The sequence below is a fragment of the Stylophora pistillata genome, chromosome 4 (genome assembly GCF_964205215.1).
Source record: "Stylophora pistillata chromosome 4, jaStyPist1.2, whole genome shotgun sequence".
NCBI classification, from domain to species: Eukaryota; Metazoa; Cnidaria; class Anthozoa; order Scleractinia; family Pocilloporidae; genus Stylophora; species Stylophora pistillata.
Genome location: NC_142522.1, coordinates 7140824 through 7162747, shown reverse-complemented (window position 1 = coordinate 7162747; position 21924 = coordinate 7140824). Strand labels below are relative to the sequence as shown.

General features: G+C 38.6%; 2 protein-coding genes across 4 annotated transcripts in view; one reads left to right on the top strand and one right to left on the bottom strand.

Moving 5' to 3' along the window:
* The window catches only part of LOC111319900 (A disintegrin and metalloproteinase with thrombospondin motifs 7), a 35530-nt gene extending 34134 nt beyond the window's left edge, over window positions 1–1396 (top strand). The window contains exon 24 of one of the 2 annotated variants that reach the window (XR_016000231.1): window positions 463–641. Coding sequence is in view for 1 of the 2 variants with exons in the window: in XM_088757636.1 (XP_088613762.1) it covers window positions 463–602 (140 nt within the window). In the remaining variant the exon portion in view is untranslated. Of the gene's footprint in view, window positions 1–462 lie in introns of both variants that reach the window. The other variant, XM_088757636.1, reaches the window with a different exon arrangement.
* On the bottom strand, window positions 1177–19805 carry LOC148732191 (uncharacterized). Of its 2 annotated transcripts, XM_088757635.1 has the most exons (11): window positions 19388–19805; window positions 13869–14042; window positions 12524–12702; window positions 11816–12067; window positions 11292–11511; window positions 9665–9827; window positions 8823–8978; window positions 5129–8373; window positions 3690–4256; window positions 3034–3122; window positions 1177–2651 (listed from the first exon to the last, which is right to left on the bottom strand). In XM_088757635.1, the coding sequence occupies exons 1-9, from the start codon at window positions 19632–19634 to the stop codon at window positions 4243–4245; spliced, it is 4650 nt and encodes a 1549-aa protein (XP_088613761.1). In that variant the 5' UTR covers window positions 19635–19805; the 3' UTR covers window positions 1177–2651; window positions 3034–3122; window positions 3690–4242. The 2 variants fall into 2 exon arrangements, with proteins under 2 accessions (XP_088613761.1, XP_088613760.1); XM_088757634.1 differs by having other exon boundaries at window positions 3690–8373; window positions 19388–19804.
* Between the last annotated feature and the right edge of the window lie 2119 nt (window positions 19806–21924).

Genomic DNA, 21924 nt, shown 5'->3' with positions numbered 1-21924 from the left:
ACAGGTAAAACAATTCCCCCCCCCCTCCCCCCTTTCTCAAAAAGGAACGTTTATCATAGGAGCTCTTTTAACTGTGAACTCGCTAAGCACACTCTCCATACTGGCCTCTATACATTTGCGGAGCTAGTGATAAAAGGAATTTGCTTAACAATCAAGAGCTTTTTCAGTTGGTGATCATGTTCTTTTTTTAGATGTGGATTTGTTCTGATTTACTGTTTTCTTTTCGTATTTTTTTGTGCTATGCAAATGAGGTAAGTGATGTTCTATAGTTCCACTAAAAGCATTACTTCGGAAGGACTGAGGGAACACGCGTCTGCTCTTTAGGGACACGTAATGACCGAAAACCTCTAAAAGCGGTCTTTTCTCTGAAGCCCTGTTGAAAAAAAACTAACAAATCATGACAATCATATGAGAAAAAATACCGAAAGTTCTGTTTAGTCAATACAAAATGATTGTTTCCAGATGTTGTTTTGGAGACAGTGTGTCTCAGAGACAAGTACTCCAGCAAGCAGTGCCAAGCAGTGCTAATATTCGACCTCTGCTCCACAAGATCATGGCTAGACCTCTGTTGCAAGACGTGTCATTATGCTGGTCGGATGTAAAGATGGAGTTTTAATTTGTAAGAGAACGGAAGAGTAGAACGACGAGAGGGCTTTTAAGGTAAATCTGGGTTGGGGTCAGGAAACGTAATCTTCTTTAGGCAAATTCTATCATTCCACCAACCTGTCTATAAAGAAAAACTGTTAAGTGTTGTGGCATGTCGCCGTTACGATACCAAATCCTTACATTTTAACTCTGTCCCGAGTGACCAATGAATTATTTCTTCTTTTAATATTGATAAAAAGCCAAGTGGAAAGGGGACTATTTCAAAGAAAAATGTCAACAGCTAAAACTGAGATCTTGGATCTAAGAGGGTTTAGACAGAAAACTCATAATTGAACGAATTACTACTATTGCACAAGGAAAGTATTAATTGAAGCGTTGCTGCTGTGTCCAGGGTGATAATTATTCTGTTTAGGACGCCCCCTCTTGATAAAAGGCCTAAGATCTAACTTAAGCCAAGAAAATAACCTGGATTTTAGTTGTGTTGTGCTTACGTACATTTTTATAGCTGTGGGCTTTATGTTTATGTTTATGTATATATAGGGACTGGGCTAACATAGATCAACTCCTTCAAACATATATCTCTATATTTTTATTGTAATATTTAGCACGCTAACAACTAATAATACCCTGATCAAAGAATTGCTATCTCAACAAGTCCACCAAACTAGATCCGATTCATTAGTAGTTGACTTATTTTGATTTGCATCAAAATATCGCTCCTTCCTGTTGGGCTCTATATTAAGACACTTGTTTGCTTTTTTGGATATTAAAGGTCTATTGTAAAAGATAATTGTTATTTTTTATTGTTGGGCAAAAGCTCACAAACGAACTTTTATTAATTCTATATTCCATCGCTCACATGTCAGTCTAAAAGGTTTCAGGGGTTATGCGTCGATCAATTCGAAGCTTCAGCGTCCTCTGCCGGGCGGCCCCCACCCGATAGTTGAAAATTTGAAGATTGGCATGTTCCAATTTCCCCCCCCCCCCAACCCCTTACCTCACCTCCCCTTGCCCTCCCATCGGTTATGATGGAAAATTATTTTTGTAAAAGGCAAAATTAGCGACCGTGACTGTCTTGGAGACCTTTTCTTCTGAGCAATGTGCTCGCGAAAGTGAACTCGTTCCCTTCAAACATTTTCACCTTTTAAGATGGAACACGTGTATTCCGCCTGAAGGACCTGCATCCGGTTGAAATGCCCCACCCCGGAGACGAAAGAAAGTCAGATGGCCGTGTATTTCTCGGGGTGACGAGGATGTTGAAGCTTCGAGTTGATCGGCGCATTGAACAGATGCCTTCAGGAAGCTCACTGACAATTTTTCTTTTGTGTAAGTATTTATAGGTTAAAATCTCGGCCAATAAAAGGATTTTCTGTTACACTTATGATAACTTGTAGAAAAGGTGATCAGCTCTCTGTTGTGTTGTGCAAGTTGCAAAGCCACACACTTCGGAGAATTATTGGACACCGAAAGAATTTCCTCTGAAAATCGAAAGGTAGAATGTTTTTACTGAGCAAAAGACTATCGATGGCGCCAAAACGTTCCTCACCAACTACTATTTTTTAATGTCGTTCATCTCTATCGTTACGATTGAATCTTTATCTTAATTGTGCGATTTCTACGGTCACATAATGACCGCATAAAGCAAGTGAAATAAAGTTGACAGTCAATTTCCATTGAAAATTTACAAACTGCCTTGGATTATCAGGGAAATGCGTGTAATTTAAAAATTATATAACTTTCTAAATCTTTACTATAAAATATTCTCTCCCCTCTGACTAAAACTTTTAGCGTATATTGAGTATAGGTGATGTATTGTTTGTGAAAGGAAATATATTGCATAATGTTATAATGAAGTTAGAGATCGCTGCCTTCGCTTATCACAGATTTCGATCTCGAAAGGTTATTCGATATTACTGCCAGAATGGACGTTTTCAGGTCCGCTTTCTTATAGGTACACAGATCTACTCATTTGGTTGCAGGGAGTCGTAGAATTCCTCTTGTAGGGTTCATTGGAGATAGACGGTAAAACAACATCTTTTATGGTCCTGTGATGAAGAAAACATTTTTGTTATTTGTTGTTTGTAAAGAGCAAACTACTTAACACGTTTCTTCTTTTGTTCAAGTTTATCATGTTTTTTCTTTCTTTTTCCTCTAAGAAAAAAAAACGTTTATATCAAATTGCCATAAGTGCCACACAAGATAACTCCACTGAGTCTTTTTTTTTTCTGCTGGTTAGGAGATTCTTACTGTGCATTCATTAGATGGTAAGAGAAAGTTATAATTATTTTATTATTACTGTTATTATTATTATTATTATTATTATTATCATTATCATTATCATTATTATATTATTTGTATCTTTATTGACATTGCATCCACACGGTTGGTAAATTATAAGTGAAATATTAGTTTATTACATATGCATACCTTAAAGTTTTTGAGCAAGATCTTTTCAGGGTGGAGCTCGATCACAACATCATTTGAGCCACGTTTTGAAGTATTGCTTTAAAACAAAACTGTTAATGCTATTAATGGAAAATTTGTTATCTAAGATTTACCATTACATACACTTTATCACAAAGAGACTTCGCAAAAAGCTTAAGTGAACGTTTGTGGTAGGACTTAAATGCTAATCCAACAATCACTTTTCATATGTGAAAATAAAGGGGGTAGGGTAAGTTTCTAAAGAGACTGTGGTGCTGCTTCGGTGAGGGGTATAACAAGATAAATGGTGCAATCAACTGAGTTGATCATGTAAATTGGCCACCGCAGAGTTTTTAACGCGGACGTTTTGAGCGTTGGTCCTTCTTCAGAGCAAATGGGGGAATTCTGGGTTGTGTTCGTTCTCTATGCATAAAAATAGAGCAACACTATTAGTGAAAACATGGTAACGAGAAAAAAAAAACAAGAATAAATTGGCTAAATAAGAAGCGTTTGTTCATACCGCGGAGATCAAGAGTGCCGAGTTAAACCATATTAAGAGTTGAAGTCGCTTTACGCTCGACTGGATAAGGATCGTAAGAGCACGCAAAGTATTCGGCAAATATATTTAAAATTATACAATGTATATTTCTCTACCTTACCTACATAATTTCTGTAACATGTGACAGTCCGCAACTATTATTGTCACTCGAGAGTACTCCTCTTCCGACCCGATTTTCTGCATGGCGACTTTCAGAGGACAGAGAAATTTCGAGCCAAAATATCAGTTGGAAGCTGTGATGCTGTTCATTCTTGACGTGTTCTTGGTATCCCAGGTGTCTATAACATATTGCCCGTCAGATGTTATCATTGCATCAGAGTCCTGTGGATGAAAACTCCCAAAGAACGCTAACTTATTAAGGTGCAATAACTCTATGTTTTGCTTTTGTTCACAAGGCATGATTTGAAATAAAAAAGCTGGCAGGAACTGGCTCCTGAAAACATGAACTAAAGTAATTATTTATGAAGATAGACTCGCCAAGATCTACCTTAAATCAAATTTGGGTTGTTTTCTTTCCTTTCTATGATCTAATCGTGACTAAATTGAAATGAAGCTAGCTATGAAGATTTCTAAACCTGTTTCTTGTCAGACTTGGCAAGTTAATCTTACAAGGTCAGCTACCATTTGTAACTTGTAAACAGTTTGGAAAGTAGTTACTTGAGACCTTCTAAAGAGAGAAAAGAACATAATCAGTAAATGGTATTAAAGTTACATTTAATGTAAACTGCCGTATCTCTTAAAATGAGTACATCTTTGCAGGCTCAGTGATGGTGGGATAACATGAAAGTGAAAAGGTTCTTTTCACCATGTAGCAGTCCCACCCTAGCTAGAATCCTACAAATGTTTTCCGATTTCAACTTTACAAAATGCTAGAAGTAGAGGGATTGATAACACAATTTGAAATCTTATCTTTAAAATTTCAAATCTATTGACACTACCAACACGTTAAAAGATTGTTTGTAACTTTTTGGCTTCTACGTCTTCCAACGTGATTCCCTCCCCAATTTTATAACATTCCAGTCGGAATAAAATAAAATGGGTGTATTCAGTCACGTATGACATTCACATCATATATGTTCAATGTCATTAACGTAACCATTGCCAAATATTGTGATGAAGTTAGACTGTCACAATGCTTAGTCTGAAAATAAACAGTTGTCTTCCAATCGAAAATTGCGAATTGCCTTAATCTTTTCAGGGCGCTATCTATTCTTTCCAAAGCCACGCAGAGATGAAATTATTAAACTATTCGAATGAATGTTAAACGTAATTAGCTAAGGAAGCCGTTTTTCGTTGTTAATAGGACGTAAAAACGTACAAAATGCCGTTGTGTTTTGGTGTTTAGGAAGGTAACTTGTTCCCTTAATAGCACCCTGAGGGTTCCGCGCGCGCTCTCGTTTTGACCTTTCCCGTCGCGTTACGATGTTTGAGAATTATGAAATACACTTTCTTGGGTAGCATAGATTTTTACTCATGACTCTTTTTTCCACGCCCCGCGCACTATTCAAATGTTACTAAGGCTTAAATTGCTCTCCTTACCTACAGCAACGATAACACCATTACTTGTGGCAACAGCCGTGAGACCTACAGCGTCAATTGCCATGACACTTACGAAGTACTTTTCGGTCATCGTCAGAGATAAACCAGTGTGGATTATACTTTTTGCGGTCTCAGCAGATGTCCAGGGAACAATAACCCTTCCACAGCTGTCTGTTATGTTGTACCTATATTCTACAATTCCACTACCTTTTGTGCCATCCGTGAAACCATGCCAATCTGCTGCAATCATGGTAGAATCAACTTGGTAAGACACATCTCTAGAGCTTCCGTCGTTGACAGTCCCTGCTTGAGGTGCGTCACGATCAATTAGTACACAGTCTGAGGACCGTTCAGAGTACAATATGGCTTTGTTGTAGCCTCTTACAACAGCGCAGTACTTTTCTCCAGAAACAAGCTTAAGGTTCTTTGCAGTTCCAGATCGATTGAGACCAGTGAAGGTAAATTGTGTTATGAAGCCGACGTTGAGATGATATACTGCCCAAGTGTATTTCAAGATGAACGAGTGTATATCTAGGAAGGGTTCCCAATTTGCACTGAAGGTATTGATCCACGTTGCATATTTAGCGTCAGATCCAGTTTGACTCCCATCGTAAATCTTAGCTATGATTGGGTGGCTGGTGTCAATTAGAACACCATCACTAGCTGCAGTTGTACTCAAGCCAACACCATCAGTTGCATTAACAATTACAAAGTACCTGGTGTTATTTCTCAGGAGCAAGCCCCCTTTGGAAAAACTTGTAGTGTTCCCTACAGATGTCCAGTCCAGAAACACGCTTCCGTTCTCGGTCACAACCTTGTATTTGTAGCCTACAATACCACTTCCATTTTTACCGTCGGAGAAGCCATACCAGTTGGCTGCTATCAAGGTGGTATTCGATTGGTAGTCTACATCACTTAGGGATCCATCGTTGACTGTGCCAGCTTGAGGAACATTACGGTCAATTAATACGCAATTTGATGTAGTTTCGGTATAAAGACCAGCCTTATTATATCCTCTTACAACTGCACAGTATGTCTGTCCTGAAAATAGTTTCAGTCCTGTTGTATTCGCAATGCAGCTTAGTCCGATTTCTAAGAAGGAAGTTATATAACCATTGTTCATCTCTTTCACTGCCCAGGCATATTTGAGTATAGAAGACTGTACATCAGTGAAAGGTTCCCAGTTGGCACTGAACGTGTCAGTCCATGATTCATATTTTGTATCTGAACCGAGGTGATCTCCGTCGTAGATTTTTCCTGCTTGCGGAGGACTTGTGTCAACTAGAACCCCATCACTGGTCGCTCTAGAGCTTAGACCAACGGCATCTGTGGCTTTAATGGTGACGAAGTACGTGGTGTTACTACTTAAGGACAAGCAGTTGGTAGTTATGTTTTTCGCATTTCCAGCATTTGTCCAAGGAACCACGATGTTTCCATCCTCATTTGATACTTTGTACTCATACTTAACAATTCCACTTCCTCTGATTCCATCGGTGAAACCATTCCAGTTTGCTGCTATGGTGGTATCGTCTGACTGGTAATCTAAGTCACCACCATGCCCGTCATTGACAGTACTCGCTTGTGGAGGATCGTGATCTATGAGCACGCAGTCTGACATGGCTTCTGTAAATAAACCAGCTTGGTTGTAGCCTCTAACAACTGCACAGTAACGTTCTCCAGAAACTAAATCTAGCTTACCTACTGTTGCCGAGCGGAAAAGTTCGGTGGAGCTAAAAGAGGAGACGTAAGTACCGTTCAGTAGCTGTACGGCCCACGAGTACTTGAACAATGGAGATTGTGCATCCGTAAAAGGTTCCCAGTTCGCGCTGAATGTGTCATTCCATGAGGCAAACTTCATGTCTGAGCCTGGATTACTACCATCATTAACCTGTCCTTTCAGTGGATGGCTGGGGTCAACAAGGACTCCATTACTGGTTGCATTGATGCTTAGGCCTACAGCATCAATCGCACTTATTGTAACAAAGTACTTCAAATTACCCTTTAAGGACTGACCAGACAGGATGAAGTTTGTTGCATTCCCTGCTGATGTCCAGTTTAAAATGGTGTTTCCATTCTCTTGTGTAATTTTGTACTTATACTCTTTAATTCCACTTCCTCTTTTTCCATCTGTGAAACCATTCCAGTTTGCTGTCAGCATGGTATCGTTTGACTGGTAGTCTATATCATCGAAGCTTCCATCGTTAACGGTGCCGGCCAGGGGAGCGTCGTAGTCTATCAACACACAATCAGAAGTAGCTTCAGTGTAAAGACCAGCGTTGTTGTAGCCTCTCACGACTGCACAGTATTTTTCTCCGGAGACTAGGGCTAATTCACCAAATGTGGCACTTCGATTGAGAGCGTTGTCCACATAAGCAGTGCTAAGCTGGTTACCTTGTTTTTTAATTGCGCATGTGTATCGCCAGATAGTTGTGTGAGGATCATTGAATGGATTCCAATTTGTGTAAAACTTCTTTCTCCAGGTGGCGTATTTGACATCGCTATTATTATCGGCTCCAGCGAAGACTTTTCCTGCTACAGGTGGTGTGTTGTCATAAATTATTCCATTGCTCCTATTTTCTCTATAAAGTCCTGCTTTCGTGTAGGCACGAACGACAAATTGGACTTTTGAGCCATCTGTTATATTGCTAATTCTGATGTCCATATGAGTACTCAGGTTCGCGCTAAAGAAAGTGGTTAACTCTGTGTTCCGAGAACTTCCATATGAGGTAAGAAGAACCTTCCAATCGTAGTTGTCAATACCATTTCTGGTTTGAAATCCTCCCCAGTTAACTTTGAAAAGTTTAGAAGATTGATAATCCAAGTCATCCGCTTCCCCATCGTGAACCCATCCATGTGTAGGTTTTGAAGTGTCGACGATTACAGCAGAACTGCATTCACGATGCTGTATTTTGTCTCTCAAGTCAGATGCAGCAATGGAAATTTTGTAGCTTTTACCATCTTGCAAGGTCAATTCAGATAAAGTTTGCAGGCTGTTGGTGCTTTGTATGATACCGTTTGCGAGTGAAGAACCAGAGCAACTGGATTCTCCTGGCAGAAGAAACCATCTCAGATTAATTTTTCCACACGATACATTAAAAGCAGAGATACTAATGAAAATTTTATCGGTGACATGCTGGTAGAAAATTGTGTCGTGGAAATGCTGGTCAACGATTTTCACAGTGCCAGTCGTAACAGTAACTGAATCAACTACAAAGGTAGGACAAATCCCCAGCCTGCCATCACACCTGCGGGGGTAAAGATTTATAAGTGTGATAAGATATTAATGCTGTAGGTGCTTAAATTAGTGCATAGAGAATTGTGCGTTTAAATAGGCTATTTCTTTTATTTCGTTTCTTCTCTGCGAGCAGATCGAAACTTAAACTCATTTCATCAGACCAAACTCTGCTGCAGTGTAATATCTAGATGTTTTAATTTTCAACCATCATTAGAGCAGAGCGTATATTTCGATTCTTGTTCAAGAAATTACTCTAATTCACCGTTGTCTACAGAAAGCGTGAAAGATTTGTTACTACTTCAACTAATCTCGTGTGGCACGAATGTTACGTGTGCCTTCTATATTGCACGTACACAAACGTTTTTGTTTTTATGCAATCAGCAGTCTCAAACTGCTTGGAGGCCAAGGGAGAATTCGTTGTGCACATTTTTGATAAACTGATGCGACTGAAGTACTCACTTTTCTGTTTGATCACACATGTCATTAGCAGACCGACATACTGTCCCTTTTGTCCTCATGATATCTCTACAACTACCATCTCCAACACATTCAGATGTTCTGATGCAGCTTGAGGATGGGTAAGACGATTGGCAGCTGTAGCTCTGTCCTTTGCAACTAACGAAATGAAGAGAAAAGGTACACCTAAACGGAGTTATCTAGATAAAAGATAGAGACCTGATTTGACACATCAGAGTCTTAGCAATAAGTGATTTTTGTGAAATTGGAACCGTGCCATTATGGGAACTAGAAATAAAACGCGGCTGGTGAAAAAGGCAGTATCAACACCTACAAATTCCTGCAACAAGTGTATTAAGGAGGCAATGGCAACTAAGAGACTTTAAACAGAATATCAAAAGTCTGCTCGGCCTTTAATGATATGAAGAGTTTTAAAAATAATTTTGTAAGCATTTTTTATCGAAGCATATCTCGTGGAGTTTTCAATAAGGGACAAAACAGTCGTATTTACATGTAATACTGTTGCTTCCTCTCTCAGTGCAAAGCATGAGCACGGGAAAAAATTTTTTTCGATGGTATGAATTTTTAATGAATGCTGGACAGAGAATCAAGATTTATCGTTTCCGAAATGGTCCTCATACTATGTTTCTATCAATCCTTTTTTGACAGCTAGGCGAAGAAGAGCAAAGGTCTAATTTCGCTCGCTCCCTGAATCTCGATTTGAGAGCAAACAGCTAGTTTGTCAACAAACTTCCTTTAAATGATTAGAATAGCGACGATGGGTGGGTGTAGTATCTTGCATCTTCGTCGTGGTCCCTCCAACCGATTATTTTTAAAGTAGTTACCTTCCAGCGTTGCACACGTCCCTTTTGGTACACTTGTCTTTGTCGTCACAATAAGCGCCGTTGCGATTAGACCATGTGCTGCTAGTACGGGCTGTTACATCTAACAAATCACACCACTGGCACGGGTTTGATGGATTAAGTCTGTGATGGTCATAGTCGTGGCCTGAAATTTAACACAAGACTTATTACTATCAGAATCTGTGTTATTATTAATAAAGGACTTAGCGTTTCAGAGCTATTCCGATCATGTTTTATACCATCACCAATGCCATCGTCACAGTCGTAACCGCCTAAACATTATCAATATCTCAGGCATAGATTGGATAGGTATGAATAAATTACAATTGCAATGGAAAACATCTTAGTTGTGTGGATATAACATTTCATTGCATTGACTTCGTATGGGAAATTGATTTTGCTTGGCTAAGCAAAGCAAGTAATCTAAAGAATATATATATATATATATATATATATATATATATATATATATATTGTGGGAGGAAAAAGACAAGTAAACTACAAGTTCATCCCTACAAGCCTGTTTCGTGGTCGCCCACTCATCAGGGGATTTAATGAGAATAAACTTTACCATTGCTTATATACAATATAATTTGCATGATCTAACTAGTCTAATTTATGCAGCGCGAAATTGACAGTTTAGTTGTTGCGTAGGAGGGCTTTGCTTCTGTGGCGGCATGAAGACACGAGTTCATTACGTTTGTTTAGTGTTGATAGTTCGGGCCGGCAGATGATTAGGAATTTTTCTTTGAGGCAGAGGTTACATCTTTTAGTTGAGCTGTTATACGGTGAGTGCGATGAGAGAATGCGCCAGGAAATAAAGTGGCGCATTCTCTCATCGCACTCACCGTATAACAGCTCAACTAAAAGATGTAACCTCTGCCTCAAAGAAAAATTCCTAATCATCTGTCGGCCCGAACTATCAACACTAAACAAACGTAACGAACTCGTGTCTTCATGCCGCCACAGAAGCAAAGCCCTCCTACGCAACAACTAACTGTCAATTTCGCGCGGCATAAATTAGACTAGTTAGATCATGCAAATTATATTGTATATAAGCAATGGTAAAGTTTATTCTCATTAAATCCCCTGATGAGTGGGCGACCACGAAACAGGCTTGTAGGGATGAACTTGTAGTTTACTTGTCTTTTTCCTCCCACAATATATACTTCGCTCTTCTTCTATGTATTGAGCACTGTTCTACGAAAATCAAGTCACACTTTATATATATATATATATATATATATATATATAAATGATCTATATATATATATATATATATATATAGATCAAAAAATTAGAAATGAAGCAATGATTCACCATTATGCACGTATGAGTATGTTGGATGTACGGAAAGAATAAAAAGTAAATGATTGTCTTGAATGTTTATGCTTTATATTCTATGACTAAGAAAACTTTTAGATTTAGCGTTTGCGACTTTCCACACAATCCACATTGGGTCTGGACACCGTTTTCATGACCCTAAAAAGCCTGGTATATAAAAAAAAAACTCTCAGCACGATCAGTTTTTCAACGGGAGAAGAGAAGATTCCATTTTTTGTGTTTTTTTATGGTAAAAAAAAAGAAAGAAAGAAAAAAAGAGACTTACCGTTGATTTTACATTTGCATTTGCCGTTGGAAAATCCATACCCAGTTTTTAGACTACAACTGTTCCCATTACAGTTCTGACATATGGAGTTACAGGTGAGAGGTGTACCCTTACATTGGCCATTGCTACACTTGTCACTTTGAGTACATATGTTACCATCATCGCAAGCTACCCCGTCATTGTCGGACCAAGTGCTTACGCTTTTACTGGCGTCGCATTTCTGAAATCCGAGACGTTAAGTGAGTCTCCCCGAAGGAAGAAGAGAGTTCTCAACGATCGCATCAAATTTGATAGCTTGAATTAACATATTAACACAAGTTAGGTCTTAGCACCAGCAACCGTAGAAAGTAGAATTTCTTACATCGTAATGAAGCCAGGTTAAACTAGAAATTGCTTGAATTATGTGTAAGGAACAAGAGGAAAAAGCTTTGCCCTCGGAAAACTGTTCTCAGAGCAGATGTCTGCGAACAAATATACGTGCATACTTTCGCGCCAGATGGAGACTATTGTTTATTCAACATTACCTGACATGGACGCCCCGACCTTGAATTTCCATCATTAACACATGTTCTCGTCCCTTTTTCAAAGATTACGCAGTATCCTGATTTTATTGCGCAGATATCATTGTAACACTCTTCACAAGGCGACAGGCAGTTAAGTGGTGTACCAGTGCATTTTCCAGCAGAGCAGCGATCATTTTTGGTGCATGCATTGCCATCATCGCATGATAAGGCATTATCGCTTGTCCATGATGTTTTTCTGGAGCTATCACATTTCTACAGGAAAGTGATATTGAAATCAGTGATGCAATGTGTTAATTAAATATTTTTCAGTGGGTTTATTAAAGATCCAGAGCATAGTTTTCACAAATTTCATTTGAACACACTGACAAGATGCAATAAGAGATGAAGTAGGATAAGAGAACAAATTCCCAACTAATAATGTCTGGGATACGAACAAAACTGGGATTTTGCTGCATGGATTATAAAATCCATTTTTTCAATGTTCCACAGATGGTAAGTTGATCGAAAGAAACAAGTGACGTTAACTTTTCAATACTTTCCTAGATTGAAGAAATTTAATGATCAACCTTTGGAAGTTCACTACAACGCACGAGCTAAACCATGTAGAACTATGCGAGGATCACAAATCTTTATCAATTGTTAAATGTCATTGAAATGTTGCCTAAGACACATTACATTATTGAGAAGTGAGATGTTTGTAATTCTCACCTGACAGGGATTGCCTGGATTGATGTACTTGAAAGGGTAACATTTGTTGTTTATTTTACACTGCTCCAAATTACATTTTCTTCCTGATGGGGTATAACAAGGATTGCAACTGCAGATGTAGCCCCCATTGTTCAAGTTGGTGCAAATGTGATCACATGGTTTCAGTTTCAAGCAGAGATCTAAGGGCGTTGAAGGAAAATGCGATGGAAGAAGTGTTACCCCATAAAACGTGACGAAGATAGCAGCTACGATAATTAAACGCTTTAATTCCTTTTTCAAATCTCTAATTTCGGACTCATTTAACTTTTACTTTTGAAAAAGAAACTCAATTCCTCAATGTATAAAAGTGTGTATAAATTAAAGTGAATCTGAAGCGATATTGCTATCTGCAATCTTAGTGGTTAGATCAAAATACATTGAAGAAGTAATTAATCAATTCGTTTCAATAAACTGCCACCACTTAAGGATCTTCTACTGAATGGTCTTTAATGGCTGCATTTGTCGTAGAAATTATCATATTTGAAGAGAGAGTGGAGGCATACATAAACATTATCATTAATGCTCTATTAATGTGATGAGGCAAAATTTAAAGAATTTTGTTCGTAGTTTATAAAGATTTGTCTGTGCATATAGAATGACTTCCAATTTAACAGATAGTAAACACCACAGCGTACACTATCGAGTCATGGATGCACGCGGGAGGCTACTAAGCAGGAGAGAAGTGTAAGAATCGAACGAGGCGATAGCTGAGAGTGACTGTAGCTTCTTGGGTACTTTGCAAACCTCCCAAGTGCATTCATAACTCAATAGTGCACACTGGGGGTGTTTACCATCTTTTTTTATAACATTAAAAACAATTTCTTGCAAAACATTTGCTTACTTGGGAAAATGTGCTCACGTCAGCAGCGTACACCCATGGGCAAATAAGAGACACTGAATTGGCCAATCAGAGCTTTACGTGAGTTATGTTTTAAAGGATTTTTGTGTAAATCTACCGGCTTTCTATGACAATGGTTGTAATCTGATCAGCAACGCTATTCGCTACTTACCGCGTGATAAAGTCTCTTGACCACTAGTAACTTTTTACTAAAACGATTAGATTATTCAATCTCGAATTACATCCGTTTTAGTTGATTCGGGCCTCGTTCAAATCAATTATCACACGATATCAATTTTGAAGTTATAATCTAATTGTTAAATCGCTTTCAGTAATGATAATAATAGTAATTATTATTATTATTATTATTATAAAATACCTCCAAACCAATGACTTTTTTCCTCGCTCTCCCACAAATAACACTTTAATGGCCGTACAGTAACAATCAAATTAGTTATTTGTACTCACCCGGGCACTTGAATGTATTGCAGGATTGGGTTTGTTGAGATTGCCCAGAACAGTTTTTACCACCGACACTGGGAGATGGATTTGTGCAAATTCGCGAGCGGTTTTGTGTGCCAGTATCACAGAGTTGGCTACACTCACTCCATGAACCCCAAGACGACCAAGCTCCATCAATAACTTGCAAAGTGATGATACATAAATAAATAAATAGCTGAATTATAAAGTAAATGTATAAACTAGTTTATCATGTGGTATATCACGCAGTATACGTATTGCACTGCAGTAGCTGGTGTTTTCGAGGTGTTGTTTTTCTTTGTTTGTTATTATTTTCTTGAGCTACAGATGTTACTTTGCCAAGAAGGGGCAAAAAAATTCCTGATACGCCCTCTCCCAAATAAAAGGAGTCCTTTCTAACTTCTTGCCTGATGCCATGGCAAAACGAGTTCTACCTGTAAATTTTAGCAGTATTACTCGCCCGCTGATCGATCGCCAAAAATGGCGGTAAATGCCGGTGTAAAGTTTAGCTGCCTGAAAATCTCATTAGAAGAACGACAAAACTACTTTAAATCATTTTCTTCAAAGGCGTTGTTCGAGGAATCAGGAAGAAATCAGCTTCGTTTGCGCTTTGCAAGCGTTTTTCGTTCGGAGAGGCAAACTGAATCAAGTTTCTCGTAATCTTTAGCATTTGTCTTCCATGTTTCACTTCCATACAAAAGAACCGGTTTCACGAGGGTGTTGAGATGTTTCAAAATTAGTTCAAATTATGTTGATGTGGCATAGCTTATCTGTGGATATTAAAGGGAGGTGAAGGATCCTTCCTAACTTTAATTAAATTAAACATTTTTTTAGCCGCATGCTATCCTAATGGCTGCTTCTCTTCTCTCGCAGTACATTAAATTCAACGAATGCTATTTTATCTTCCGGTGTTTTTTTTTTTTTTTTTTTTTTCCGTTGATGGTTATGCTGACGGTTCTCAAATGGGCCATGTTTCCACGAACGAATTTTCAAGTCTCGTGTGATATCAGTTATTATTATCCAATTAACTACACCTAGAAGAGTACAAATAACGCCATAGACCAGTACAAATATCGCGCTATTTGTACTCGTCTATTGTAGAGTACCGGTTAAACAGGTTTTCTCGCATCGCGCAAGCGAAGAATTGGAGTGTAGTTACGAAAAATAAAAACAAATGGCGGGCAATTTGAATCACATTTCCGACGACGAAGAGTCAGAATGGCTGGCAAATATAGATCCAAGTTCATTAAATGAATCGAACGAAGAAAAACAGCTTGACGACCAGAAAATTTCTTCATTTAATGAAGAAAATAGAAACAGCAGTAAAACAACGCGCCAATTCCGTTCCGTTTCGCATACTTCTGTCACGCACTCCCCGTAAATAAACATCCGCGAAATTCGCCCGCACTGAAATAACAGTTTGGCGTGTTGTATAATAAATAACTTATTAGACGTTTGTTGTGTAGTATCGCTGTGTATTTTTACTCGTTATTTGTATTTTGACGAGCCCGTAGGGCTCGTCAAAATATGGCAACACTCGTAAAAATACTCAGCGATACTACACAACAAAACGTCTAATAAGATATATTTATTATCCAACTACGCTTCGTAGAGTACAAATAACGTCATAGACGAGTACAAATATCACGCGGTATTTGTACCATAGAGTACCGGTTAAACAGGTTTTCTCGCAGCGCGCAAGCGAAGAATCATCCTCGGAGACCCACGGGCAGTGAGTCGATTTCAAGTTAAGAGCAGAAGAGCCCCTGGGGACATTATTGTCTTACAAGACTAGTTCCAAACGGTCGCAGTCGTTCTGGCATCTGATTGGTGCCAGAAAATCTTTGTGTTTTTCTGCCCAATCAGAGTGAAGTGTCGTTTGGAGTCCTTTCGTGTGTTTTAACACGCACATATACAACAAGCTCTGTTGCTCACTATGATTATTTCGGCCGTGCGACGAAGCTTTGCCCGAGGTGAAAAGTTTCAGTCTCAGCACACAATGTAAGAGAAATCGATCAAGTCCATGAATTTATTTCGTCGCACGGGCCACGCAGGTATGTCAAGCAACTGGCTCTTATGCTTACACAGCTCTCTGTGCGGTCCAAATTCTAATCGTTGCTTTGTATTAAAGTCTTAACAATAGGGCCAAAGTTGCAGAGAACGTTAAGTACGTAGACGACCTCCAGCAAGCGCTTAAAGAAAGCTTAGCTGTGTTTCCGGTTAGCTAATTAAAATCTGAACAAAAACTAATCATCGAAAACATCGTGGAAAGGAGATATGTTTTCGGACAGTTACCGAAGGGGTTTGGAGAAAGTTTAATCTTTCAACTGCTGCGTTGAGTGTTCAAATTCTTGAGCTCGAAAGGCCACGGATTCTCTTCTAGTCCCTTGGTCATTGTCATTTCACCTCTTTTGTCGATTGTTGAAGACCAAGTTAATTACCTTTGATCATCGGGAATCGATGCTGCTTTCATTGGGGAAAACAAAACCAAAGACTAAGAAATATTGGATGAAAAGGGCGGGCTTGCTTTATTGTAAATGTCAGCTTAGTACAGGGTTATCTACCCACATCTAATAAACAATAGTTTCCACGTATAGCTTTTCTTTTTAATCTTTCAAGCGAAGATTAGATGAGATTAGATTAGATTTTAGCCGGGCGTGCACAAAAAGTTGCGTAAGCGCCAGTTGCCTGACATACTCGCCGAAAACGCTTCAAAATGGCCTGAGACGCTAGGAATCAACAAAGAAAACTACAAGGCAATGAGGAAAGTCCATTTCATTTCAAAACAAGACATTCTTTTCTCTCTTTTAAGGCAAACCGATAACATCCCATACAAACCTTTATAAATATAACACGTTGCGCAACACGGTAAGAGTCACGTCCGCTTTTCTAGTAGTGAGTTTAGGCTGCCTGTGTTTGACAAAGCTAAGTCAACTGAGTCGAACGCGTATTGGATATGTGACTTCTACAAAGAATGTTGATTTCCTTCGATAAGGAGGGAACGGTATTTAGTGCATTGTTACCCAGTTGTAATTAGTCTAATTTTTGTAGAATTTACAGTGAAAATGTAAAGAGGCATCAGATTGAAAACGAACAAAAGGCAAACGATATTTGAGATCACCGTAGACAAAGAAAATTATTATGATCATCAACTAAATAAACACAGGATTGGAAAAAAAAATTCTCCTTTTCAGCACCCAAGGTAATGTATAGAGAACAGTATGGAGAATATGCATACTGATGTTAGGATGTAAAGGGTTAAGTTAAGCCCGCGAAGATAAACTCTATTGTTTAATTGTTTTCGACACGCTAGCTTAGATTTTAGCAGTTAAGTCAAATAAAAAATATATGAACCTCATATATTCATCGTATCTAAGTCAAATAAGGTAAGCCCGCAAACGTAAACTCTATTGTTTGATTTTTCCGAATCCTACACAGTTAAAGAATTTTAAAGTCATTAAGCAGTTAAGTCACTTTCCTCCAGTAATGAGCCACTTGCGGTTACAGATTTGATAAGGCTGTCAAAATTGAATGCTAACACATGTTCTGGTTTCTTGGTGTGCGTCCCTGGACTAGCTAAATCTCACAGGCAGAGGCATGTCTTATCCGTTCAACAGGGCCATTCCTCGATTCGAATTAACATGCTTCTCCTTTAGTACCAGCCTTTTGACATAGTTACTCAACTGAGTCGTAAAATGTACCTCGATATGTGACTTCCAAAAAATGTTTTATTTACGTCGATAGGGAGAGCAAGCTCTTTATTGGTTTATCACCCAGTTGCAGTTAATCTGATTGTTGTAGAGTTTACATTAAAAATGTCAAATGGCATGAGACTGAAAACGAGAAAAAGGTAAATGATATTTAAGAGCACTGTAGACCAAAAAATTATACCTAATTAAACGGTACTTGATTACATTCACAGAGTACTAAAGGGTCAAACTTAAAGGGGGACAAGCTCATACACGTAGCATCCTAAATTGATTGAGCAATAATCACAAGACCATCTGGTGACTTTTATAAAAATAGAATGTTATTTGTGCAAGAGTCACAAGTATTGATTAAAAACTATTCAGTCTCCAGCGATCAGCATAACGCGTAGCATTTTGCGCGAGTTCGTCTAATTTGTCTTCATCGAGCGTGGCCAAATTTTTTTCCCAACACAAACTCTTGTCTGATATCTATTCCTTACAGCACTATTGCAAACAAAGCTCGACTGTTGATATGGAAATGGACCAGAATATCGACATAGGTATCATTTCATACCTCTATACCTTTCCAACAAGGATAAATACACGAATATTTATTAGATTACATTGTGCGCATTTCTTGTTCACGTGTAAAGGGCTGATTTCTTTCGACGTAGTCAACTTGATAGTAAACATAAACTAAATTGTTCAATTTATCCGACTCACTAGCTTTAAGTTTAGCAATTAGTCAATTAATTTAAGCCCCCAAACACAAACTCTACTGTTTGATTCTTCCGAATCGCAAACAGTTAAACAATTTTTAAGTCATTAACCAATTTCACTTCCCTCCAATAATGATAACTTAGTGTTACAGATTTGATAAGGCTGTCGAATTTAAAAGCTAACACACGTTTTTTTTTTGTGCTTCTCTCGACCAGCGAAATCTCACATGCAAAGATATGTCTTATCCGTTCAAAAGAAGGACTCCTCCGAATTGACTTCACTTTAAGCGAGCTAAAGCTAAGTAACTTAACTTAAAGCGAGTCTGAAAAATAACTTTTTTAAACGAGATTTTTGGCTGTCGCTTAATCGATTGGACCTCAAAATTCGCGGATTTTTAAAAGTGTATAACTGATGGCCTAGCGCGCCTCTGCCGTCTATGTAGAATTTCATGCGTTCGGTTAACGAACGGCGCAAGCAGTCGTATTTAGTACAGAATAGAGGAAAGAACGTTCTCCGACGCGGTCAATTATGGCACAAAAAATCGATAAGTCAAGGCCAATCTTTGAGTGTTTTTTTTTTTCATTTATGTTCCAAAATATCCGCCATTTGGGCACTTTTAACGCGATTAAAAGTTGTTTGGATCAGTTACCAAAATAAGAAGGCGTTTAGTTATGGCTGAAAGACGCTGAAACAATAGAGAAAAACAATCAAATATACACACCTCAGCTCTTCAAACTGTACGTAATCAATGATCACCTTGATGTGCGGCTTCAAAAAAGGATGTTGATTCGCTTTGATAGGGAGGGTGCGGTCCATCTCTTCTCTACACTGATTACGTTCACATATAAGGGGAAGATTTTTTTATAGCGTGCTCAAAGAACGCTTTGGCAGTAATGTTGGCATCCAAAATGCTAAAGCTCTGTTGAGCCATACCAAATTCAGTTAAGAGTGCCATTTGTCAATTACGGTAAAAAGTTAGAGAAAAATATAACACTAACAGACCGATATTTCATGTTAAAGTGCATGATAAATATTTGTACCGTTTAAGTTTATATGAATTGCATTGTGGTCAGCATGGCAAAACTAACAAGGACTCACCTGTAACACACGATTTAGTTTCAGTCTGAGGCGGGGTACCACAATCGCAATTTCTACCCTTCGATTGCTCACTTCGAGATCGGGTATTTTTTCCACCGGAGCAACTGCTCCAGGATCCCCAACTTGCCCAGTGACATATTTCATGAGCATCACATAAAATTGCATCAACAATTACGTTTGCAGAGGAAAGTAACACGAGAAATAACCCCAAGAAAGTTGCTGCTTTCCTATTGTCCTTCGTCATCATGCAAGGAACATTGAAAATTCAGTGTCCCATTTTATCGACCAACTGCTGGCTTATACTTGCCTACGTGTTGCTCTTAGCCCAATAAGAATATGGAACATCTTTTACTACTCTACAATTGGCTTAATGGCTCAATAGAAACCAGAATATTTCCGCAACTATGGGAGTGTCACTTTTAATCAAAGAAAAGTTTTTGGATGCTTTTGTTAATATTATTATTTTTTCCCATATCAAATGCCAAAAAAGTGTCTAATTCTGCTTAAAGGAAGCTGAAACGGCTCTCTCTACATATTTGACCATATATAGTAGTTTAAGGGGCTCTTGACCAATCATATACTGATCAGTCAGACCAAACTTAACTCTTCTCCATCCGATCCTATTCCTATGGGGTCATTTCTGACCCCATAAGAGTATAAAATTGCCAAAAAATTGCGTGACTTTAGTTTGTCGCGAAATTTGGCACACAGGAAGTAAACAGATTTTGCCAATTGCTGGCCAAATTTTTGGGAAATTGCTTTAATTCAGCGTTCACGACGAATTTTTTTCATCCCAAACGTGTCTAAAATCGATCGATCTCAAGCCGATCCTATTCCTATGGGGTCATTTCTGTCCCATAAACGGAGAAAATTTATTAAAAAATTGCGTTACTTTAGTTTGACGTCAAATTTGGCACACACGAAGTAAACAGATTAAGCCAATTACATGCCGAATTGTAGGGAAGATGCTTAATTCAGCGTACATAACGATTTTTTTTCAAACCAAGAGTGAGTTGTTATCGATCGAGCTACGGTACGGCGGCTGCAGCGAAGAGACCGAGACACAGGTAGCCCAAGCTCTGTCACAGGCTCTTTCACAGTGAATAATTAAAGAGTTTGTATCGTGGTTTCGTTGGACTTGCTTTTGAGCTCCGTAAATGTAAAGTTGTGTGAAATAATCAAAGAAATAAAGTCTTACCTTCGTAGAGAGTAGTCTGTGGTGTTCTCCTCGCGATTTGAGGCCGTTTTGATGTGTTTTAGCTTGACGCCCTAAATTACCGTGTATAAAATGCGGGAAGGTCGGAAACTTCTGTTGACATATGCTCGCCAAAATCGCTCGAAAACAACACTTAAATACTTTCCCTCGAATCAAACTCGGCAGCACGAAAGCCAAATAGTTGCCCTTTAAGTTCACCGAAAAAAATTCCACAGAAGTTGGTTTGTCGAGCAACCAATCCAGCGAGAATTTCAAATTAACGGCCGTCTATGGTTGGCGAAATGGTGCAAAATTCAGGAACGTTGTATTCATTCACATTCACCGACATATTGATTCACATTCACGATTTATAATTTCATTTAGGAACAAAAATCGTCCACATTCAAGATCGCTAAATACATACACATTAAAATTCATTCACATTCAGGAACGCTCTATTCAACAATGTTATTTTCATTCAGCGATGTCAATTTTATTCAAAAGTTTTCATATTCATTCAGCAACTTCTGCGCAGCAACAGTTGCGCATACGTCACATGATTAGTATGGCGCCCCGAGCCCACGGTATTTCGATTGATGAAGATGGCGGACGAAAGGGCGAAGACTAGCGACTAAATACAGGAATGACTCCGGCCTGTAATTGGATGATAAAAATAGTAAAAGTTTGTAAAAGTTAATAAGGTACATCTTAACTCCTTGCACGTGAATATTGTTTAACCGTGTGTCTCCAAGCGGAACAGTGAAATATTAATGCGACTGAAAACTCTGATGTGTCAAACAAGAGATGGTTACTTACATAACGAAGGGGAGACCTTTCTAGTTCAGCGATATTCCGGAGAGGACTAAGTCATCTGCTGACTCGTTCCGCTGACTAAACTCATTTAGTCAGTTCAGGCTCAGTTCAGGTGGACGACTAGAGACTGAAATAAAATCTAAAGAGCTTTTTATTAAGTTCTTCTTAAGTTGAACATTACAATGCTTGTGAATGGAGCCCTCATAAATTAATACAAGGCCATGTGATGTCTAAAGTTTAATGCAGCAACTGCATGTCACGTTTCGAAAATCACGCAATGTTACGTGACGCTCCGACCGATATTTTTAATTTACAGAATGCTCTGCTGGAGAAATGTGGCTTGGCCCTTTTTAAGAAATGAAAGTCTGACTCTCCAACGAAGGGGAATTTAGTCTTGAAAACACCAACAAGTTCATTTCTTATCTGGTCTTCAGTGTGGCCAGGGATGAGATCGAACTCTCCCCTCAAAAGAACCTTGCTCTCACGGAAAGTAACTTCAGTCTGGTCGCTGTCACAATCTTGCTCGTCC

Excerpts from the sequence above, each read along its gene's own strand:
- LOC148732191 (XM_088757634.1), bottom strand. The coding sequence starts at position 19,634 with ATGATGACGAAGGACAATAGGAAAGCAGCAACTTTCTTGGGGTTATTT. Across the intron at positions 14,043-19,387 it reads AACTAAATCGTGTGTTACAG|TTATTGATGGAGCTTGGTCG; the intron begins GTGAGTCCTTGT and ends TCACTTTGCAAG. Across the intron at positions 12,703-13,868 it reads CAATACATTCAAGTGCCCGG|ATCTCTGCTTGAAACTGAAA; the intron begins GTGAGTACAAAT and ends CAACGCCCTTAG.